This window comes from Nycticebus coucang, chromosome X (assembly GCF_027406575.1).
Source record: "Nycticebus coucang isolate mNycCou1 chromosome X, mNycCou1.pri, whole genome shotgun sequence".
Taxonomy (NCBI): domain Eukaryota; kingdom Metazoa; phylum Chordata; class Mammalia; order Primates; family Lorisidae; genus Nycticebus; species Nycticebus coucang.
Window position 1 is genome coordinate 38,608,639 of NC_069804.1, and position 24,126 is coordinate 38,632,764.

Below are 24,126 nucleotides of genomic sequence, written 5' to 3' on the forward strand. Positions count from 1 at the left end.
GAGGTAAAATAAGAGGATAAGAGAAAAACCTTGGACACTAGAAAAGTTATTGCAAAATTTAAAATTCAGCAGAGCCCAAACAGTGCTGAGTGTCCTTGGTTGCACATCGAGCTCTGAACTCGCAGCCCCCCAATGCCTGTGCTCCCGCTTTCTTCCCCGACTGACTACCACTTCCTCTCGCCTACAGCCCTCAGGCGAGCTTCCAGCAGGTAGCCTGACAGACCCGCCTGCTATTCCCCCACCACACGGCCGGAGCTCACCCTCCGCTGCCACCACTTTCGCTCACCCTGGGGACTACCGGAGGCCCCCGTCGCCGCTCCCGCCACCGCCACCGCTGCCCTCCCCGCAGCGCACGCTACCAGGGTACCTTCCCGGTCTTCGTGCTTGCTGAGCCCGTGCAGCCCGCCATGGCCGTCGCGCCCTCCCAGGTGCGCCAAAACTACCACCCCAACTGCGAGGCGGCCGTCAACCGCCAGATCAACTTGCTGCTGTACGCCTCCTACGTGTACCTCTCCATGGCCTTCTACTTCGGCCGGGACGACGTGGCCCTGAAGCACTTCGCCCGCTACTTCCTGCGCCAGTCGCATGACAAGAGAGAACACGTGGAGATGCTGATGCAGCTGCAGAACGAGCGCGGGGGCCGCGTCTGCCTTCGCGACATCAAGAAGCCAGACTACGACGACTGGGAGAACGGCCCGCAGGCCATGGAGTGCGCCTTCCAGATGGAGAAGAGTGTCGGCGAGAGCTTCCTTGACCTGCACCAGCTGGCCAGCGACAAGAATGACCAGCAGCTCTGCAGCTTCCTGGAGACCCACTTTCTGCAGGATCGGGCGAAGACCGTGGAGGAGCTGGCTGGCTACCTCACCGACCTGCGCAAGCTGGAGGCTCTGGACTCCAAGCTGGATGAGTACATCTTTAACAAGCTCACCCTGCGCCGCAGCGACCAGGAAAACTGAACTGGGACTGTCCCCACAGCCACGGGTGCTTCCCCCCCACAGCCATGGGGCGGGCCACCAGGCCGGGGGTGCACATTGCCCTTTCAGAACGTTCACTTACATTTTTTTTTTCATTTCTGTTTTATCACTGTTGCCAATAAAGTTATCTGGTTCTTGAAGCAATAAAGGTGTTCAGTTGATTCGTGTGTGCAAAACTCCCACATTTTAGGAGAAAGGGCACCCACTCAGGTTTAAATTGGGTATCCGGGGGGGATCTCTACCCGCCCACACATCCCCCATCCACATGCAGCTCAGGACCTCCTCCCTGGACAGAGAGGAAGGGTATTTCATGGGCCCCTGGAAAGCATAAAGTTAGTATTCCCCTAAAATTTTATCATGTAGGGTGGCAGGGGTTGGTGGACTGGATCTCTGATGTCTGTGGGTGTATGTGCATGGTAAAGTATAAAACATGGTCTGGAATTCATCATAGTGGAGGCCTCCATGGAAGAAGTGAAGGGAAAGAGACTGGGCAGGATTGAAAGTTTTCAACTTTACTTGAAAACTTTTAGTTTATTAAAATATGCAAATGTTAACATTTGTTGTTTTTAAGTCACAAGGTGGGGGCCCTGGAAGATGGCATGGCAGAGTCTCTCCTTAGTAAGTTCACCCTAGGCCACAGTATTATCAGGAATTGAACCTAAACCTGGCTTTGTTGCAAACGTGGGTGTGACTTCCTGTAGTCACCAGTGCCAGGCATAGATATTATATTACCCTACTTAAGTTTTTTTTTTTTTTCCTTTCAGTTGTACCATTTCTTCCATTAAAGTGACGCGGAACCAACCAACCAGCAACAACAACAAAAGAAAAAAACTAAAGTAAGTCAATAGTGGTGCTGAAAAATATAGGTAATGTTTGAAGGTCGAATTTGTGGTATTGAATATAAAGTAGAATAAATCCTCCTGAATGTTAAGCCAATGACAGTGGCTGCCTTCAAGAATGTAGTTAGTATTGGCTTAGTCTAAGTTGGAGACAATTTAGAGCCACTGTTGCTAACCCAGATGAAAGATTCATGTGGCTTGAACTTGGATGGTGACTGAAGAAATGAGGAGAGGCAGACAAATTCCATCTGGCTTTTGGACAAGTCAGATTTGCTCATGAACAGAAGGTGAGTAGTGTGAGGTGGGGAAAATAATCTAGGTTCTGGGGGTTGGACTTGAGCACCTGTTTCATGGTAGTACTATTATTAACCTAAGGGCATTTTCGGGGGAGGGGGGAACCTAGGGTACACAGGAATGCATGTCACGTAAAATCTGGTATACTCATTCATTAGGCACCTGAGTGGAAACATCAATCAAGTAGCTGGAAAAAATAATGTCAGGTTTAGAAATATACATACAAAAGATACCTTTTTAAAAATGGCATTGAAGTTATATGATTGGATGAGTTCACCAGAAAGAGAGTGTAAGAGATAGTATGACATATTCAGCTCTAAGTGCAAAGCAGCTAACATTTTAGAGCATGATTGAGGTTTCTGAACACCTACATGGTGGCTGATCTCCTCTTGACCATTATGGTATGCCAGACCATTATCATACGTCTCCCAATATCTTCCCCAAGTTTATCTCAAAATCACCTGGTTCCTAACAGGCTCAATGTGGCCTCTGGTTTCTCTTTTCAAGATAAGGAGAATCATTAGCCTCACTTCTTGTCTTTATAGGTATACATAAAAATAATCCTTTTTTTTTTTCCTGTTCCCCTTAAAATATATTTCCCTCTCTTAGGCCAGCCTACATTTGAGCAGATGAAATATCTATCCATGTAAACTCTAAGATTTTCCATGTCTGGGAACAAAATACCTTTTCTTATTGTGCCACAAAAGAAAATTTTAGGGGTGTATGTGGGTCACGAAGATAAATGTCCAATATTTACAGAATATATCCAATTGTCAAAGACATATTGGTAAATTGTGTCTTTTGAAAGCTAGCAGATTTTTTTTCAAAATTTATTAAAATATGAACAAGTTTAGCTTTGTGGTAATTATCTTCCACATTTTCCCCTGACTGCACTTTAACATTTTCTTAAAAGTTAGGGTTATGAAATTTTGAGTTCAGTTTCAAAAAAAAATGCTATTGCAACCCTTTACTCTTCTTAGTCAAAATTGGTCTTCTTGCTGTATCTCTGCCTTATTTTTAAAGGACCTCTGTGTTCTCTTGTTTGTCTCAGTCATTATCTACTGAAACATACAAGTTCATTAACTGTTCTCCTTTAGATACGACAACACAGAGCAAACCTATTTTTTTTTTGGACCGAGCAAACCTATTTTTAATGGTTCAAACTTTAAACTGACTGAGGATTATTCTTAATTTCCAGTTCTGGGACAAAATTTTGTGCAATTGTTTCTTAACTTAAGATTGCCTGGGTTCAAATCCCAGCTTAGACACTAATTTTGGATAAATGTAGGCAAGTTGATGAAATTTTCCATGCCTTGGTTTCTTCAAAGATAGGGATGATAAAATCATCACCCTCATTAGATTGTTTAGATTAAATAATATAATGTATGTAAATCACTTGGAACATTGCCTGTCACAGTGTAAGTACATTATATTAGCCGTCGTTTATCAACTTCATCACCCTCCTCATCTTCCACTCCCTTCCAAGTCTCTTTTTGTTGCTTATGCTTTGAGGAAAAGATTTCACTTCTATACTGTGCCACTAGGGGTCTCTCTTGCATTTCTACCAACCCTTTCACCCTAAACACTTAGAAGCTGTTTTGGTTGTCAGGTACAGCCCGGACTCAGGAGGGCACATTACTATGTTCACTGCCCCACGCTCAGACTCAAGACTGGAGGCGAGTTATGTGGTGACAAATTTCTGTGGCAATCCCAACCTCTGTTCTGTCTCAATCAGTTTTCCTTCTAAAATCAGCCCTGAAACTTTGTGTTTATTCTTCCCCAAATCAGATCGCCTGAGCTTAACTTCTTTCCACTCCTTGGAGCTAGACAAGAGCAAAAGGATGAAGTGATAATCCTAATCCCCACTTTCATTTAGATGTTTGAACATGAAAAAGGGATGGATATATGGGCAGGGGTAGTGGGGGAGAATCAGGTAAAGGAAACACATTAGGACTACTGAGAACATAAATAAATTTGACAAGTCATCATGACCTTTAGCAAAAAAGTTCTCAAACTTTGCTGCACATTAGAATCGCGTGCAGAGCCTTTATGAATCTTAATGCCCAGGCCACATCCCAGATAAAATGCATAAATCATTTGGGAAGCAACTAAGCATCCCAGACATTGCAACCCAGCGGTAGCATCTTACTGCTCCCAATGTGATCTGTGGACCAGCAGCATCAATCTCACTTAGAGCACTTGATAGCAATGCAAAACATCAATTCCTACCCCAGAACTGCTAAATAAGGATCTACATTTTAACAAAATTCCAGGTAATGGATTTGTATACTGAAATTTAAAAATCATTTTTTATCACCCTTATTGTCAAATATGTCTGCACCTCAAATCATCTAGAGAGCTGGAAAATAATACTAATGCCTGAATTTAATCTACTCACTCAGCTATACCCTCATGTACATATTAGACCAAACACAATACATAGTAAAAACTTACTGTAACTTAAACAATTATTGAATCAGCCATTATTGATCACATGAGTGCACGCACGTGCACACACACACTCTTGTACATTCCATTATTTATCATAAACTAATTTGTTTTATAGCATGAGTTGGTAAACGAAAGCCTTCAATTTAAATATGCCCCTTCATGATTTTTTGTAAATAAATTTTTACTGGAACACAGCCACCCCATTCAATTACCAATTTTTTTGTGGCTGCCTTTTCATTACAATAGGAGAGTTAGCAGTTGACACTGAGACTATATGGCCTGCAAAGATTAAAACATTTACTATCTAGTTCAGTGGTTTTCAACTTTTTTTTTTTTTTTTATCTCACGACACACTTGAACCTATAGATTAACATCCATGGTACAAAAAATATGGAAGAAAAAGTATCCAATGTACTCAGCCCTACTATGAAGCTAAATTATAGCTTTCACATGAAGACTATAACCCAACTATAGCACAAGACTATGGGGAAAGGGCCAAGGAAGGGGAAGGGAGGGAGGAGGTTTTGGTGGAGGGAGGGTAATGGGTGGGGCCACATCTATGGTGCATATTAGAATGGGTACAGGCAATTGCACTAATATACACAGCTATGATTTAACAATAAAAAAAGAAAAAGTATATACTTAATTACTTAATGTGTTTTGAATTTCTTTTGAAAATAATTTAATTAATGATCTTTAAAATTTTTCACAGCACACCTAAGATCCTCTCATGGCACACCAGTTGAAAATCACTGATCTCCTTCTTTACTGAAAATGTTCGCCAACCTGCGTTTTGCCACAGCCCTGAGTTCACCTAAAACCGCCAAATATTTTAAACTTTTTATCTTTCTTTTTACATCTATTTGTCTTTTCCTTTGTCCTTTTGTTTTCTCTATCCCCCAATAAATATTCTAGATTGCTTGGGATATTTGTAGCATTTTGTACACATCCCTAACACACTTATCAGAATTACAATTGTTACTTCCAGACTGACATCTTTGTATATTTCATTAAGTCAACCTATCGACTTTTTCTTTGTGTCTTCAGTTTAGTCTGTCTCTCATTGTGTCTTTGTTAATTGAGGGCCATCATTCATCCTGCTTCTGGGAGCATCAGGGTGGAATAATGCCTGACTAGCCCTTTTGACTGATTTTCCATAATCACATATTCATCACAGAGGCTGTTTAAAGTGTACTTATTTTCTAGTTATTACAATCTATTCCGATCATTTTTTTCTTGCTGTGAGGCATTTACATTTAATTTATGCTGCCTGGCATGATGAGAAATAGACTTCTTCCATTTTATCTGTATTTCAACATTTATGTTTTATAATGTTACTTTTGGTTTATGACATTAACTCTGTCATTTGCACCAGGAGATTTATTTTCTTTTTTCCTGTGGGATCATTTTCTGTGCATCAATTTTTCTTCCATAAAGTTTCATTCTTCCTTGAAGTTTATTGAGAACTAAAAGTTCTGATTTGAAATATATTTTATAACTGAAAATTAAGAAATAATCCTAAATGAAAACATTCTAGAAAAGGAGTGTTCATGAATTTTTTATTTTTTCCAGCCAAATAGCCATTCTTTTGACAAGTCATACTCAGTTCTGGGATGTGTTCTGCATTATACTTGGCACTAGAAATATAAGGGGATTGAGGTATAGTTCCTGTTTACAGTATGACATACACGCAAATAGATACCTCCAATCTTTTCTGGTAAGATATAAAAATGAAGTAAATGCAAAGTTCTGTGCGAGGCCAGGAGAGAAAGGAGGCCTAATTCTTACCTGGGAAGTTTGAAAATATCTAATACAGAGTCTTGATGGATAAACTGAAGTTCTATGAGTGGAGAGGAGAGGAAAGGGTACTTTAGCTGTGCTGATTTGCTACAGAGAAGCCAATAGCAAGGGAGAGGTTACACCAGCATGTAAGGTGTATAGTTGATGAATGAAGACCCCAGAGGAAGGGAGAGTTGGTGAATTTACCTTACACAGGAGGAGGGATAGTTTTCTCTTTTAAGGAATGCCTCCCCTCAAAGTTCATCACTGACAGACATTATCACCATTGGTCTATTTTCAGAACACTATTTTGATCACTCTGGAGCATTTAACATTGCTGACTAGTCCTTCCTTCCTTGCCTTCCCTGCCTCCCTAAATCTAACAACCATCTTGGCTTCTGCTTTGGCCTTTTCAGCTCTTGCTGTATGTACACTCTCCATTGAACTTAGCCACACCCATAGCGATGCCACTCTCTCTCTCTTTCTCTCTCTCTCTCCTCCCCTTCTCTCTCTTTATCTCTATCTATCTATATCTATCTCAATTCCCAAATGACTTTTCTTGATGACAACATTTGCATAGCCGCCTATGAAACATCTCTGGATGTCCCCAGAAAACTCAGACTCAACAAGTGCCCAAATGAACTCATTGTCCATTTATGAAACACTCCCTAGATTTTTTACACCTTCCCCTAGACTCACAAGTAGCATATTTTAGAGTAACCATAGCCTTATGGCTCTTCCTCAGCCTGAATATACTTAGTATCTCTCCTCTCCATGATCTCTTGCACTCAATGGCCCCCATCTTTTTCAGGCTATAAATATCTATGATCTAACAATTTGCACACTCTCTGTACCTGTCAAAGCTCCCTAACAACAAAATTTCACTCTGGCTAATCAAATCAGAAGAGGAATTTTATATAAAGATATCCCAAAACATACTTGGAAGGTTGTAGAACTAGGCTCAGAGAATGGGAAGCATTGTACAAAGGTAGAGCCTTGTCTCCCATCTGTCTTGACATTTTGTTCAAACAGGAAGGGTGCCAGATATTTGGCTGCCCAAAGTCATAAATGTATAATCTAGTTTTTGTAACACTCTTTTAGTAGATGCTGTTGGTTCTCTGCCCAGATTCATTTGACCAACAGGATACCCAAATGCCAAGCTGCTTGTGAGTGCTGCAGCTGATGGCTTATGCCTGTGACCTTCTCAGAAGGATTACCCTTGGCTAACTAGGGCATCCAATGACTTCATGATATAGAGGTATAAAATCCTGGACTATTTGTCCTGTCTTTGCAATGAGATTTATGCTCCAATTTCTATTTCATATCAAGCCAAGTTTAGACCTTGCCTAAGATCACGTCCTTACTTGGATCCTTTCCCTACTCTATCCTACTGTATGGATTTATCCTGAGTGAATGCTTTCAATAAATCCTTGTCCCTGCTTCCAGGGACCCCAACCTAAGATCCACACTTAAATGTGGTTGATCACCCTCTCCTTTGCATTACCACAATTTCTGCTTCATTCCTTATTAATGAAACATCACTCTGTACTATGATTTTTTCTTCATATGCCTATTTCCCTTTTCTTCTTATGCTTGTGTTACCATCCTCTTAAGTATAGGTTCCTTCAGGTTCTTGGTAATCCTCAGAAGAAAAGAATTTCAGGACATACCATATAAGCAAAATGCAAGCAGTTTTTATTGAAAGGAAAAGTGAAAGTACACTCTCTCAAGAGAGAGGGAGTGGGCAGGCTCAAAAAGAGCAGCTGCACTGAAAGAAAGTGGTTTTTGTTCTTTTGAAGCCTTTGTAATTTGAGGGGAGGGATATTTAAGATTAAGGGGTTGGCTTTTACTAAGAATTTGTGTAGTTATCCATAGAAGTGGGTTCCCTCCCATTTTCCTACTTTATGTACTTTACACCAGTGGTTCTCAACCTGTGGGTCATGACCCCTTTGTAACAATGAAAATACATTGCGGCATTAGGAAGGTTGAGAACCACTGCTTTATACTTATATTTTCTTTTTTAAAAAATTAAATCATAGCTGTGTACATTAATGCAATTATGGGGTACAATGTGCTGGTTTTATATACAATTTGCAATACTTTCATCAAACTGGTTAACACAGCCTTCACCGCATTTTCTTAGTTATTGTGTTAAGACATTTGTATTTTCATACTTTATAGAGCTATTTCACAACTTTCATGGCAATTTCAAAGGTGGAGAAATTTTTAAGACCACAATACATGTCATACTGTGATGAAGCAAAGTTCACATAAGGTGATCTACCTAGATAGCTGACAAGCTGATTGAAGCAAATCCTTGTCTGTCTTTGTCAATCCCCCTTAGTTAGTCTTTAAGACCTGCACCCACTCTGCTAGCCTCTGCATCCAGTCTCAGCCTTGACTCCCAGTCTCATACACTAACACCTTTATCTAGGCTATGAAATACTTGTGTGAAGGGAATTCATGTGGTTTTTTCCTCTCCTAAGTCCCAGGATATATATAAATAGAAATTTTAAAATGCTAATCTGAACTTAATTGAAAATAAAAGTTGTATCATAGTGAATTAAGGAAAGAACGGAAGTAAGGTAATGGAGACAATTAAGTGTAGTGGTAGACTATTTCAAATATCAAATGTGTCTTGGAGTGTTTTTTTTATTGGCTTACCAATTTTATCCCCCAACTACTGTGGGTAATACAGCAAAATCAAGTTGTTAGTAATTAATCTTTGCCCAAAGAGAATTCTAACAAGGCACAAAGTCCATGTAATCTGGCCAATTTCACAAATGGGCCAGATACATTCTTTCTTTGTTAGTTTCATTATTACTTATTCAAGAAGGGTTCAGTTTAAAATTTTGTGGCTTAGCAACTCATTACACTTGAATATCTGAAGATAAGGCTGCATGGCTAGGACTAGGAATCTAATACAATTCTTCAGCACGTTTAAAGCCTACACTTTTTATCACTTGAGAGAAATACTATCCACAATTATTTAATATTTGACAAATGATTTCCGTTTGATTACCAACCATGCTGCCACATTTATTGGCATCTGTGTGTGATAGATATTGAGCCAGTCAAATAATTTACTGAATATTTACTACATACAGAGTGCTATGCTATCATTTGCTGGGGGCTAGAAGGTTGATAAGAAAAAAATAGAAACAGTGTCTGTTGCTGAACTTGCTTGAGCTAGAGTTGTGGGGTAGTCCATGATTACCTATAGAAGACCTCATCAACTAATTTCTTACCATGCCTTAATCAAACACTGGGAGGAAATAAGTAAGTGGTGTCTAGTCTATACTTCGAATGGAGAGTCTCCCTGGGAATGCTGCTACTTGATAAGATGCCATTGGTGTAAGCTCAGGCCCTAATATTTATCAATCTATGGGTTTGCTTTTCTCAGTGAAACTAAAGGTATACGACTTCTTTATGAAGGATCTGCAACCTTTTTATGTAAAGTGTAAATAGTTTGGAATTTACCAACTATACAGTCTTTGTTATAGCTGTTAAACTCTGCTGTTGTAGTATGAAAGCAGTCACATGAAATATGTAGATATGGCTGTGTTCCAATAACATTTTATTTACCAAATCCAGTGGCTAGCCAGATCTGGGCTACAGGCTGTAGTTTGCCATTACCTGTTCTAGAAGATGGAGGCACATCAATAGTATTTCCAATAGTCATTGATCAGAGAAAAGATTCACATATAAGCAGGACAGATTGCGTGTCTTATCATAAATTGGCCCCCGAAGAAGCTGAACTGAAAATCATGTTTGCTTAGTAAGCAACTAGGTCAGATAAACAAAATTATTTTCTTGGTTTGTGTTGTTCCAGAAGTGACCCTGAGACTATGATTTGAATGCAGGGCTTTATTAAGCAAAAAAATCCCAAGAAATATCTATAAGGCAATCGAGAAGTACAACTGGGAAAGGAAGGAAACTAGTAAAATTTTCATTATTAAACAAGATTACTAAATCAACTAGAGCATGGGAGAACATGCCTCAGATTTATACCACTCATGGGGCAAAGGATATGGGATATTCATCCAGTAACTTCATTAGTCATTGGTTGAGGGTTGCTTGGAAGAGTGGAGAGCTCTAGTGTCCACAGAGAGGCTTCAGGCAAAGAGTTGCTGGTGCCAGCAGCTGGTAGTTGGGCAATACATACAAAGGTCATAAATACCAAGAGGATACGGGGGGGAGCATGTGTTACACCTGTTTTCTCCCAAATTATATCCATAAGGTAACAATACTTCATTAGTAAATATTCTACTATAGGATTTTTTTTTTCAAGTAAGTGGCACTAGTCCTCTGGATACCAACCAACCTTTCTCTCCTTGGTGTTAGATAGGCACTAATACATGTTTTTAACAGTTACTTTTCTGAAATATTTCTTATTAGCCAAACATACTTCATATAATTGTAATATGAACCATAATAGAATTGTCATCATTATAGCTTTTTTTTTTTTTTTTTTTTTTTGCAGTTTTTGGCTGGGGCCTGGTTTGAACCTGCCACCTCTGGTATATGGGGCCAGCGCCCTACTCCTTTGAGCCACAGGTGCTGCCCATCATTATAGCTTTTTAATATTATTTCATAATTTGTATAATAGTGTCTTTCTTTTTTGAGATTTAGGAAATGTGGGGCTTGCTTACTGAAAGTGGACCAAGGCTCACCGCACTTTTGTTGGGCTATGGTGATTCAGTACAATATGTTGCCATGTTTATTGTTAGAGGAAGCCAAAGGCTGGTCTATAGAAATAGAGAAAGGAGATTATTAGTGAAAAAGAAAGGTGAGCAATGACTCAAGAGAATGAGTAATTGAAAGAAGCAGGAGCAGTAGGTATTGAACAGAAGTAGGGTGATCAGTAATCTTGGAGCCAACATAAAAGAAAGAGAATAAGACAGAAGACTTTCTGACTCCTAACATCCAATTGTTTTCCTATTTAACACCACTATCACTACTACTACTACTACTACTACTACTACTAATAATAATAATAATAATAGTGATAGTGATAGGAAGATTTGTGGACATTAATTCTGTGTATACAGGGTTTAGATGTTTAGCTTTTCTCTATTGTTCTTCACCAGAGACTGAATTTTCTTTCTTTTGGTTTGGCTGCTTGAGTTTATGGTGCACCTAAAGGGACAGACTGCTTCTGGTCTCCAGAAATCTATTCCAGGAGGACACAGGGTAAATTGCATGTCCTGAATGCAAAGACAGGAAGGATCATAACTCTCTTCATTGTCTGATCATGTGGACTCTTGGGAGTTGACTAACCGGGGGAGTTACTTTGGGAGCAACTGTGGAAAGCAAGAGTAGATATGCACTCTCTGGGTACATACAATTTTGGGACACAACCCCATAAAAGAAGAAACTCCAAAATGCTGACACGTTCAGGGGGAAACTCTTAGGCTATTCCATTGACTTTGTTAAACACTGCCATCCTCCTTAAAGCCAACAAATAGTAATATAAGCCTACTGGTTGACAGCATGAGATTGTCATCATGCAAACCTGAGTTATATTACTGTATTAGTCACTTAACTCTACTGCATGGCCAATTTACCCAGACATAATGTTAATACTACATTGAGTACCCTATGAAGAATCCATTCTCACATAAGCATTAAGGACAATGTAGACTTTCTTAAAATCTCACAGTGGAGAACAAGAAAGAGTTCGCATCATCCTCCTCACCTTTAAAATTTCTACTTTACATTTATATTCTCCCAAGTCCCCTCTTGAGCTTCTGGAAAAGTGATTTTCTCTCTGTCCTTCACATAAAGCCCACTATTTTAGGATCCATTTCCCTAATCCTTCCCCTCACTTGTCTTCTCTTCCATCTTTCTATGCAGCTGGGCTCCCTCTAGCTATCCAGCTTAGCAACATAAAGTGTTCTTCAGTTAACAGGACCCAGCCTCCTTAGAAGATAAATGGGACTATAAGGGGTAGAGGTGGGAAATTATTTCTTATGTCTTGTGTTTTCATAAAGTACTTTTCCTTAATGTGTATTTTTCTCACACCGGTAAAGGGGTGCCAAGCTCCATTTCCCGGGTCCTCAGGATCTGATCTTACCCCACTAGTTTTGGTTGCCAAATAGGTCTCTGTGGTGCTTACTGAGTGTCCCTGATTAGATTGTCTATCAATAACTTTTTAGGGGAAACCTGATACCCCAAATTGAAAGTATAATAAATATACAAATAAACTTCATATTCATATGAGATGAACCATTAGAAGAACCTGGCAACATAAAAAAAATCAGAGCAGATCAACGCCCTCCAAGAGATTCCAAGGGAAATACAGCTGAAAATACCATCCAGAGAGAAATTGTTGAAATGACAAAAATATAATTCAGAATATGGATGGAAAATAAGGTGAATGAAATTGAGGAGAACTTGGGAAAAGAAATCCAAAAAGAAGTTAAAAAGCTGTCTCAAGAGATTAGTGAAATTAAATAAAAAGTCACCAAGGATCTAGACATAATTAGAAAAGATATAGCAGACCTTAAGATATTGAAAGAGACATTCAAGGAGATTCAAAACACAGTAACGAGTCTCAGCAATAGAGTAGAGCATGGAGAAGAAAGAATTTTAAAATTTGAAGGGAAGACTTTTGAACTAACCCAATCGTTCAAAGAGGCAGAAAAAAGAAAATGAAAGCAGAATATTCACTGAGAGAGTTATGAGGTTACTCCAAAAAATCAAACATTTGAATTATAGGGATTCCTGAAGAAGAAGATGGTCCTAAAAGTATAGAAGCTCTACTTCAAGACATCATGGTAGAGAATTCCCCAATCATTGGGAGAGATACATAAAACTAGCTACTAGATAGTTTCAGACGTCCAGAATGACTCAATTTAAACAAAGATCTCCCAGACATATTGTAATTAATTCAGCCAAAGTCAAAATAAAAGAGAAAATTCTGCAAGCAGCCAGGCATAAAAAATTTCTTACATACAAGCATAAAAATATCATAGTGACAGCAAACTTTATAGCTGAAACTTTTCAAGCCACAAGAGGGTAGTCACCTGTCTTTAACTTCCTTAAACAAAACAATTTTCAGCCCAGGATTATGTATCCTGCTAAACTGAGTTTCATATTCAACAGGGAAATAAAATATTTTACTAACTTCCAAATGTTGAAGTAATTTGCCACAATAAGACCAGACCAGCTCTGCAAGAAGTACTCAGACATGTTTTTCACACTGATCAGCACAGTTGACCACCAGCAAAGTAAAGATACCCAGAACTATAGGACAAAGCCTACCTTCCACAATAGGGCAAGGGATAAAAACTAAACAACAGACCTCTACAAAACAAGATGAACAGAAGTCCACCATACCTATCAGTTCTCTTAATAAATGTGAATGGCTTGAATTCCCAAATGAAGAGGCACAGGCTAGCTTACCAGATTAAAAATCACAAGCCAAATGTATGCTGTCTTAAAAAAAAAACATCTAATCTCTAAGGAAAAAACTAAAGTCAGAGTGAAGGGATGGAAAATAATATTTCAGGCAAATGGAAATGAGGAGAAAGCAAAGGTTGCAATCTATTTGCAGATATAATTGTATCTAAACCAACAAAAATAAAGAAAGACAAAGATGGGCACTTTATACTGGTTAAGGGAACAATACAATAAGAAGACATTTCAATCCTAAGTATCTATGCACTCAACTTAAATGCTTTCTGATATCTAAAACAAATACTAACTGATCTGAACAATATGATATCCTCTAGCACTATGATAACTGTGGACTTCAATACCCCTCTGACAGATGTGGACAGATCCTCCAAGCAGAAACTAAACAAAGAAGCAATAGACTTAAACATGACCTTAGAACAAATGGGCTTAACAGTAATATACAGAACATTTCATCCTAATAAAATTGAGTATACATTCTTCTCATCAACCCATGGATCATCCTCAAAAATTGATCATATCTTAAGGCATGAATCAAATTTCAACAAATTTAAGAGTAGAAATTATACTTTGTATCTTCTCAGACTACCACAGAATAAAAGTGGAACTCACCTCCAACAGAAATCTTCACACCTACATAAAGTCATGTGTTGCAACCTGAGAATCGAGTTGCAGCGTGGCAGACTAAGGCTTGCCCTGCATAGGGACCAAGCCAGAAGACCCAGGGTCTGGCAGAAAAAGGGATATAAAGTGCTGCAAAATTTGGGGACACTCACAGAATGTTCTGACCTGTGAGAGATAACACTGCATCAACCCCTCACCAGGCTAACATGTCCATCTTGAGCCCAATACTTAAGGCTATTTATTAGAAATTTGGGGACATGCACATGTAAGGCAAAAAGTGAAATGGTAACAGTTTCATGTTTCAATTAAACAGGCAGCTCTTTGTTCACCAAAGAAAGCTATCAGGCTGAAGGACAAGGGAGTACTCAACTACAGATCAAAGAATACTTTGTATAGGATTTAATGAGGGAAAGTTACAGTTTACAGGTCAAGGTGCCTGCAGCTGCAGGGTATCTCCAGGGCAATTATCAATTACTTTCCAGTTTTATTTATATCTTGTCTCTCTCTCTCTCTTTTTTTTTTTTTTTTTTGAGGCATTGTTTCAAGCTGTTGCCCTGGGTACAGTGCTGTGGCGTCATAGCTCACAGTAACTTCCAACTCTTGGACTCAAGCGATTCTCTTGCCTCAGTTTTTCTATTTTAGTAGGGACAGGGTCTTGCTTTTCTTGCTCAGGCTTATCTTGAACTCATGAGCTCAAGGTATCCACCCAACTCAGCCTCCCAGAGTGTTAGGATTATAGGTGTGAGCCACCGCACCTGGCCTATATATCTTGTCTCTATCTAGACATTTCTCAGACTATTTTCTCATCTATTATTCTGGGCATTCCAATCCTCCTTTGCCACCATAGGTGTGCATTGCAGAGGGGGTTGGGGGCTGAAACTCAGAGCCATAACCCACCCAAGATCTCAGGGGGAAGCCAGACTACTCTAGTTCTTACCCACAGTCACTGAAATTAAACAACCTTATGCTGAATGACAGCTGGGTCAAGGAAGAGATAAAGAAGGAAATCATTAGATTTCTCAATCAAAATGGCAATAAAGCCACAAGCTATCAAAACCTGTGGGATACTGCAAAGGTGGTCCTACAATGGAAATTTATAGCATTACATTCCCCCATCTAGAAAACAAAAAGAGCTAAAGTCAACAACTTAATGGACCACCTTAAAAAGCTGAAAAAGGAAGAGCAATCCAATCACACCAGAAGAAAAGAAATATTAGATCATAATTAAATTAAATTGAGAATCATTGGAAAATCAGTGAAACAAAGAGTTGATTCTTTGAAAAGATTAATAAAATTGACAGACCTTTGGCCAGATTAACCAGAAATAGAGAAGTAAGATCTTTAATAACCTCAATCAGAAATGCAAATGAGGAAATAACAACAGATATCACAGAGATACAGAAGACTATCCCTGATTAATACAAAAAAAACTCTATGCCATGGGTGGCACCTATGGCTCAAGGAGCAGGGTGCTGGCCCCATATACCAGAGGTGGTGGGTTCAAGCCCAGTCCTGGCCAAAAACTACAACAACAACAACAAAAATGAAAACTCTATGCCATGAAATTTGAAAACATAGAAGAAATGGACCAATACCTGGAATCACACTAGCTTCCTAAACTCAACCAGAAAAAATTAGAAATTTTGAATAGACCAATATCAAGCACCAAAATTGCAACAATTAGAAATATTCTACAAAAGAAAAGTGCTGAATCAGATAGCTTCATGCCAGAATTCTACCCAACCTTCAAAGAAGAACTTACACCTATACCACAGAAACTATTCTGAAACATTGAAAAGGAAGGGGCCCTCCTCAACACATTCTACAAAGCAAACTTCACCTTGATACAAACACTAGAAAAGGACCCAAGAAAGAAGGAAAACTACAGATCTATATCATTAATGAATGTCAATGCAAAAAATATTTAATAAGATCCTAGCAAACAGAGTATAGCTACACACTAAAAAATAAATACATCATGATCAGGAAGCCTTTACCCAGGGATTCAAGGTTGATTCAACATATGTAAATCCGTAAATGTAATTCACCACATAAATAGAAGCAAAAACAAAGACCGGATGATCCTCTAAATAGATGCAGAATAAGCATTCAACAAAATTCAGCATCCTATTCTGACAAGAATACTTAAGAAAACAGCCATAGATGGGGCATTTCCTAGAATGATAGATGCCATCTACAATAAATGCACAGCCAATATCATATTTAATGGAGTAAAACTTAAAGCATTTCTCCATAGAACTAGAACCAGACAAGGATGTCCACTGTTGCCATTGCTGTTCAACTTAGTGCTGCAAGTTCTAGCCAATGCAATCAAGCAAGAGAAGGATATTAATGGTATTCAAATAGCAACAGAGGAGGTCAAACTCTTGCTGTTTGTGGATGATATGAACTTATACTCGGAAAACCCCAGGGTCTCAATCACAAGGCTCTTGGAAGTGATCAATGAAAACAGTAATGCCTTGAGATACAAAATTAATGTCCACAAATGAGTAACCTTGATATACGCCAACAACAGTTAAGCTGAGAATCAAATCAAAGTACTTTTCCAAGTAGGTTCAAAGAAAATGAATATATCTAACAAATGACATGAAAGAATTTTTTAAAGACAACTGTGAAACCCTAAGAAAAGAAATAGCAGAAGACAATAAAAACTGTAAGAACATACTATGTTCCTGGATTGGAAGAATCAACATTGTTAAAATATTCATATTACCCAAAGTGATCAGATTTATTGCAGTCCTCATCAAAGCACCAATGTCATACTTTCAAAAACTTGAAGAAATAGTACTTCATTTTATATGAAACCATAAAAAAACCCTGAATAGCTGAAGTAATTTTAAGAAATAAAAGCAAATCTGGAGGCATCACATTACCAGACTTCAGTTTATACAAATGGCTACAGTGATCAAAACAGCGTGGTACTGGCACAAAAATGAAGATATAGATGTGAAGAAAAGATTAGAGGACTTAGAGATGAACCCAGCAGGTATTACCATCTGATCATTGATAAATTTTAAAAAAAGCATACACTGGGGGGGAAAAAAATCCCTACTTCGTAAATAGTACTGGGAGAACTGGTTAGGCACATGTAGAAAACTAAAACTGAACCTGCACCTCTCACCACCTACACCAATTGACTCTTATCTAGATAAAAGATTTAAATTTATGCCAGTAAATGTTAAAAATCTTAGAAGAAAGTGTGGGAAAAGTTCTTGATGCTATTGGTCTGGGGAAAGAATTTATGAAGAAAATCCCCTTGGCAATTGCAGCAACATCAGAAATAAATAAATGGGACATAATCCAGCTAAAAAACTTTTACACAGCCAAGGGCACAGCAACAAAAGCAAAAAGACAACCTTCAGAATGGGAGAAGATATTTGCATGCTATGAATCCGACAAAGGACTGATAATTAGAATCTACGGAGAATTCAAATTAACCAGCAAGAAAAGAACGAACAATCTCATTTATATGTGGGCAAGAGACTTGAACAGAAACTTCTCTGAGAAGACAGATGACTGGGCAATAAGCACACGAAAAAATCCTTATTGTTCCTAATAATCAGAGAAATGCAAATTAAAACCACTCTGAGGTCTCACCTAACCCCAGTGAGAATAGCCCACATCACAAAGTCTCAAAGCTGCAGATGCTGACATGGATGTGGAGCAAAGGGAACACTTTAGCACTGCTGATGGGATTGCAAACTAATACAGCCTCTATGGAAAGAAATATGGTGCATCCTCAAAGAGCTAAATGTACACTTTCCATTTGATCCTGCAATCCCATTGCTAGGTATCTACACAGAAGAAAAAAAATTTTATCACAAGGACATTTGCATAAGAATGTTTACTGCAGCTCAATTCACAATTAACAAGATGTAGAAGCAACCTAAGTGCCCATCAACACATGAATGGGTTAATAAACTGTGGTATATGTATACCATAGAATATTATTTGGCCATAAAAAGATGGAGACTTTACATCTTCTATATTTACCTGCATGGAGTTGAAACACATTCTTCTTACTAAAGTGTCACAAGAATGGAAATGCAAGTATCCAATGTACTCTATACTAATATGAAATCAATAGCAGAACAACTACACATTCACAGGCAAAAAAATATACTAGTATAATCAATTGGTGGAGTAGCACAAAGGGAAAGGGGGAAGGAGAGGAGGGAGGGGGAATGGTGAGTTCTCATCAAATGATAGGTACAATGCAGTGTATACAGCACATCCCCTAGATGAAGGGCTCAATTACAACTTGAACTTTACCTCAGAAATGCACACAATGTGACCTAATCATTTATACCCTCATATTAATATGAAATTTAAAAAAATTGCATTTTGCATATATGTGTTTCCACTTGATTCCCTGAGATAGAAATACATGGGAGTAACACTTCCAGCTTCTCTCTGCTCCCTGTCTACTCCCTTCCCAGGGTGAAGAAGTAACTTTTTTGATCAGAGACAGTAGGAAAAGGAACACAATAGGTATATGTAGCAGTGATGGATGTGTGCCTCTCAGATCATCCTTAAAGAAAGAACTTACCTTTTAGTTACGGAGAGTACACTTAGTTGGAAGCCTCCAGTTTTGAAGGGTACATTCTTCTTAGGAGGCATAATCAATGACCAGAACCAGCAGGAATGTGAAGGCCTGGCCATTTCTGCCAATGTGGGACTCCAATAATAGGCACTGTTTGCTCTGGAGTGCCCCAATAGGTTGGCTAAGACTTTGTCAAATCCTCACTGAGATCACGGGATCTCTATGCCTAATTATGCTTTCTTACTCTTTTATCTTTCCCAAGTTTTACCTTCCAATATGCTTCTTGGACTCCTAACTCTACCTTAGAGTCTGCTTCCAAGAAGACCCAACTAAAACACAGTGTAGTGTTCTCTCTCTCTTCCTGGTATAATTTGTCCAGAAGATCCATGCATTCTCAAAAACTCCATGTGCTGAGTTTACCAGGAAATCATTTCCTCCCAGGAGTGGAAGGCTGTGTTTTGGGGTATGTATTTATGGAGGGAGGTTCGGGGGCCTCATTACAACTGTGTATGTCCATTTTCATTCTGCAGTTAAAAGAGTGATAAAGGTAATGTGTAGTACTTTTTATCTCTGTTTTATTCTAGTATTTTATGTCTCAATTATAATATTTTGTGAGTCAGGAGAAAAATGAAAAGAGCTGCCTTATTTATCCTTTTAACCGCAGCATGAATAGGAAAAACAATTGTTAGATATAATTTGGAATGCTTGAATGGTTTTTCAAAGGTCACATAGGGTATTCCTTCTGCTCTTTTTTTTAAATGAATTAATTTAAAATAATTCTTCAAAGGCATGATCTTAAAAGTAAATGAAATTGAGTAGAGTGGCACAGTTTGATTCATAAAGAAACTATTGCAATAATTAGTTCTGCAGATGAACCTATTGCTTCCATGAAGATGTGAAGATAGAATGTCTGCACTATGAGACTCATAGAATATTAGTGTGTATAAGTATGCTCAGTGGGGAGTTGGTTGATCCTACATAAGTTACTCGGAAAGGAGCTCTAGCAGACAGATTTTAGGGTACCAGTCCTCTCAGAATGCCTGTCTTTGGAAAGTGCTGTGAATACAGCCTTTGCTGAAATGTTGTTATAGGCACCCCCCTTCCTTCCCAGATGCCTGGTTCAGCTTATCTCAGGGGGCTACCTATAGTGTCACTCACCATTGATGCTGCATCCACATGCCCTCAGCTCACCTAGGAGATCATTGGAAGTTTCAGTAGACAGTTACTTATTCCTATATTACCAGAAGCTTCTTATTTCAAGTGCCTGTGTTTCTCTGACTTAAGACATTCTGTAGCTATAAGAGGATGCTAGGCTCACTTGTGGGGCCAGCAAGGAAGTGCCAGGGAATTGAATAACCTAGAAGTGACTTCCAACCAAAGGACAGGAGATGGTGGGTACATCTGCAATGTACGCCCTTTCTTTGGGGGGACAATTCTTCAGCAAGATCTGTCATTATCTGCAGTATGAAAGACAGCAAAATCTCTCAGATGGTCCCAATGGATTGAACCTGTTAGCAATAACCCAATTATTAATACATCTTCTATTGAATGTCCTTGCTTTTCTATTTTCCCTCTGTATGCTTACTAGTATCACCTTATGCTATGCACTGAATGTTGCTCTGCCCCCCCCCATTCATATTTTGAAACATTAATCCCCAGCATGATGGTATTTGGGGATGGGGCCTTCTAAAGATAATTAGGTTATGAGAGTGGAATCTTCATTATAGGATTAGTGCCCTTTTCACAAGAAAAGACAGAAGAGAGCTTGTTTCCTCTCTCTTTGTTCTCCACCATGTAAGGACGTAGCAAGACTACCATCCTCAAACCAGGAAAGGGGCTCTCACCAGAACTCAACCTTGCTGGCAATTTGATCTCAGATTTCTAGCTTTCAGAACTGTGGAAAAATAAATTTCTATTGTTTGAGCCACCCAGTCTACAGTAATCTGATATAGCAGTCCAAACTAAGACACCCCCAAATAAATAGCTTGTACTCAAACCCTTTTCTCAGGATCTACTTTGGAAGAACTCAAATGAAGACACCACTTCTGGTCCTATCAGACTTTTTCTAGGAAATTAGAAGAATGAGTGAATGGATGAGAAAAAAGAAAACAACAGACACGTGCAGTTTAGCTGAGCCACGGAAATTGTGGTGCTTTCAGATGAAGAACCAGGAACTTCTATAGTGACTCTCTGCAGAAAGGCTTTTAGCAAAAGGCACCTTCTCTCACAACATGCAGTCCCATGTCCACATGCAAACCTGTTGCTAGTGTACCTCAGTTCCTTGTGAGCTAAAATGTTTAACTCAACAAGAAGGCCAGATGAATTCAACCTTCTCCAAATGTGTGTCTTCAGATTAGATTATTCTCATTTGCAATGGAGAAACTGAGGCGTCTGACAGGTGGATCATTCGTGACAGTCCTTTTTAAATATAACATTCTAAAATGTGGGAGAAGCATTGGTCCCAATAGCAGCTCATTATTAAATCACTCTGAAGTTTGGAAGTTAGGCCTGGAAACATTTCTACAGACAGCTACTTCATTCATTTTGTTTTACTTGATTCTTGCTTTCTAATCAGTCCCCAAAGTAGGCGGAGTATCCTATTTGAAAGCTCTTAGTTTCATATGGCTTCACTTTTCTTAGAAAACCTAGTGTTTGCTGATGAAGAATGAGGATTTCTGCCAGGTCAAAAATGTTTAACATTATTCTAGCTTTTGTAAGAAGAGCAGGGGGTGGAATGGGTAGCAGGTAGGACTTTCATCAGAGTGAGATAGCTCCCCAGAGGAAAACAACCATGACCAATTCTGTTTCTTAAGGTCCCTTCCATTCAGCCAATTATCTCAGCACAGGATGAAGCAAGGGAATGGGGCGAGGAAAGGGGATCCTGTTATCTAAATCAGAGTCTTGGGAAATACATTCCTTGAGATCATTTTCATTGTCTATCATATGTGTAAGCCCAACTAAAGTCAGGTTTGTCAACCAAACATCTGCAACCAATCAATAAAAAATTTGATTTATGCAGACCATGGTGTCATCCAACTTACATGTGCTTTTAGATTTTGAGATAATGCTTTGTGAGTTCAGAGGAAGTAATATCTATATAATATTGGCTTCTTAAGAAAGTGGCTCAGCAGGCCTCATCAAAGATTTTCATGCAAACATTGCAGGCTGTAGAGTTTGGCAGAAGAAGGCTGAAGCAACTGTATAAGTTGCTTATATAAGCTGAAGGCTAAATCACACTGGCTGGCATTGCAAAACAAAACAAAATATGCCTAACCTTAGTTTATGCCAAGGTTCTACCTAGTTTGGGTCACAAAAGGAACCTCCTGCCATCCAGACTTTATTTCTTTTTCTGCTATACTGAAAATAACCTGCTAAGAAACCTGGGAGCCTTCCCTTAACTAAATGTGAAAGATGTTATTAACTTGAAGATGTTAAAAATGCAAAAGCAAAGAAATTTTTTTTTGGAGGCAGAGATTCACTATGTTGCCCTTGGTAGAGTGCGTGGTGTCACAGCTCAGAGCAAACTCAAACTCTTGAGCTTAAGTGATTCTCTTTGCCTCAGCCTCGCTAGTAGCTGGGACTACAGGCACCTGCCACACGCCTGTAGTTGCAGTTGCCATTGTTGTTGTAGCTGGCCTAGGCTAGGTTTGAACCTACCACCCTCGGTGTATGTGGCTGGCACCATAACCACTGTGCTACAGGTGCCGAGCCAAAGCAAAGAAATTTTTAAAAACCCCTTGTGAACAATAATAGCCAAACTAACATCACGTCTCTGGATGTGATGCTGTAAGAAGGACATAAAGCCATTTATGTAGTATTTCTACTAGAAAAGTACATAAATCAAATCTAATCATGAGGAGACATCAGACAAGCCTAGACTGAGAGACATTTTCCAAAACAGCTGGCCTGTATTTTTCAAGAATGTCTGTATCATTAAAGACAAAGACAGGTTGAGTCTGCATTAAAGGAGATCAGAGAGACATGATAACTGGATTGGATTTCAGAGGGAAACAAAAAGAACTGCCAGAAAAACATTGTTGTAACAATTGGGGAAAACTGAATGTGGACTGTGTGCCATGGTACAGCATTGCATCTATGTTACATTTCTTGAATTTAATACTTGTACCATGGTTTTATAAGGGCATCTCCCTGTTCTCAGGAAGTATATACTAATGTTAATAACATCTGTCTGTCTCTGTACCCTGTAATTTTAATATGTGTGTATGTGTATACTCACACATATAATAAACATGTGGAAAAATGTTAACAATTTTTATATCTTAAAGGTAGGAAGTTGTGTGTGCTATGCATGCAGTTTTTCTATAACTTTAAATTATTTCTAAGTAAAATTTTAAAATATCAGTTATCAATTATTGCTATTATTTTATTAAAGATAAATAACATAGAGAAAAATTTTCTAAATGACTGTGCTGCCACAGTACAATGGAAAGAGGATGAATATGGGGGAACTTAGATCTCATTATTCCTAGCTCAACCATCAAGTAATTGAAAATTGTGGGATAAAGTCACTAAATCCACTGGGAGATTCAGTTTTCTATAAAATTAAAGAGCTGATCTAGATAGTCTCTAGGATTAGTTCTTGTTCTTACACTTTATAGGACTTCTCTTTTCACATCTTCACTCTAAGAACACCAAAACATAAATTGCTTTTAAAGTTTATTTATTCTTTATTGATTTATTTAAATATAGCAGTCTTCTTCCTGAGAGCAAAGCCACAAACCAACAACAATGATAAACTTCAACATAAATGTCTGCAAATGCAATTTAATGCATTTTAGAATACACTTTTACTAACAGGAAGCGTGATTACTTCAGAGGTGTTCTTACAGAGTAATCCCAGTTCATCCATTAAAGTCAAGAGAATACAACAGTTGTATAAAACGTCAGCACATTGCACACATTTTAATAAGGATGATACAGATTATATCCCAAATAAATAAAGAAATGGCAAAAAAGCAATGAATAGTTTCATAAACAAATTATGACATTATCTGCCGGTAATATTAGTTTGACTCTTAGTGATTCAATAAATGCTGGGAGCTAGCTGCAAGAGTAATGAATATAAGCAAAAGTTGATTGTGAACTGTACTTGGCTTAAACCTTGGGTAATAATCCTGCTGACCTAAGAGGAATACATGCAGTAAATAGCTTCAGGAGACAT

At 38.6% G+C, this 24,126-nt stretch overlaps 1 protein-coding gene across 1 annotated transcript; it reads left to right on the forward strand.

Annotated features, from left to right (window-relative positions):
- The first annotated feature begins 407 nt into the window (after positions 1 to 407).
- On the forward strand, positions 408 to 956 carry LOC128576768 (ferritin heavy chain-like). Its single transcript, XM_053579000.1, has one exon. It carries the CDS (start codon positions 408 to 410, stop codon positions 954 to 956), a length of 549 nt encoding a protein of 182 aa, XP_053434975.1.
- The last annotated feature ends 23,170 nt before the right edge of the window (positions 957 to 24,126 follow it).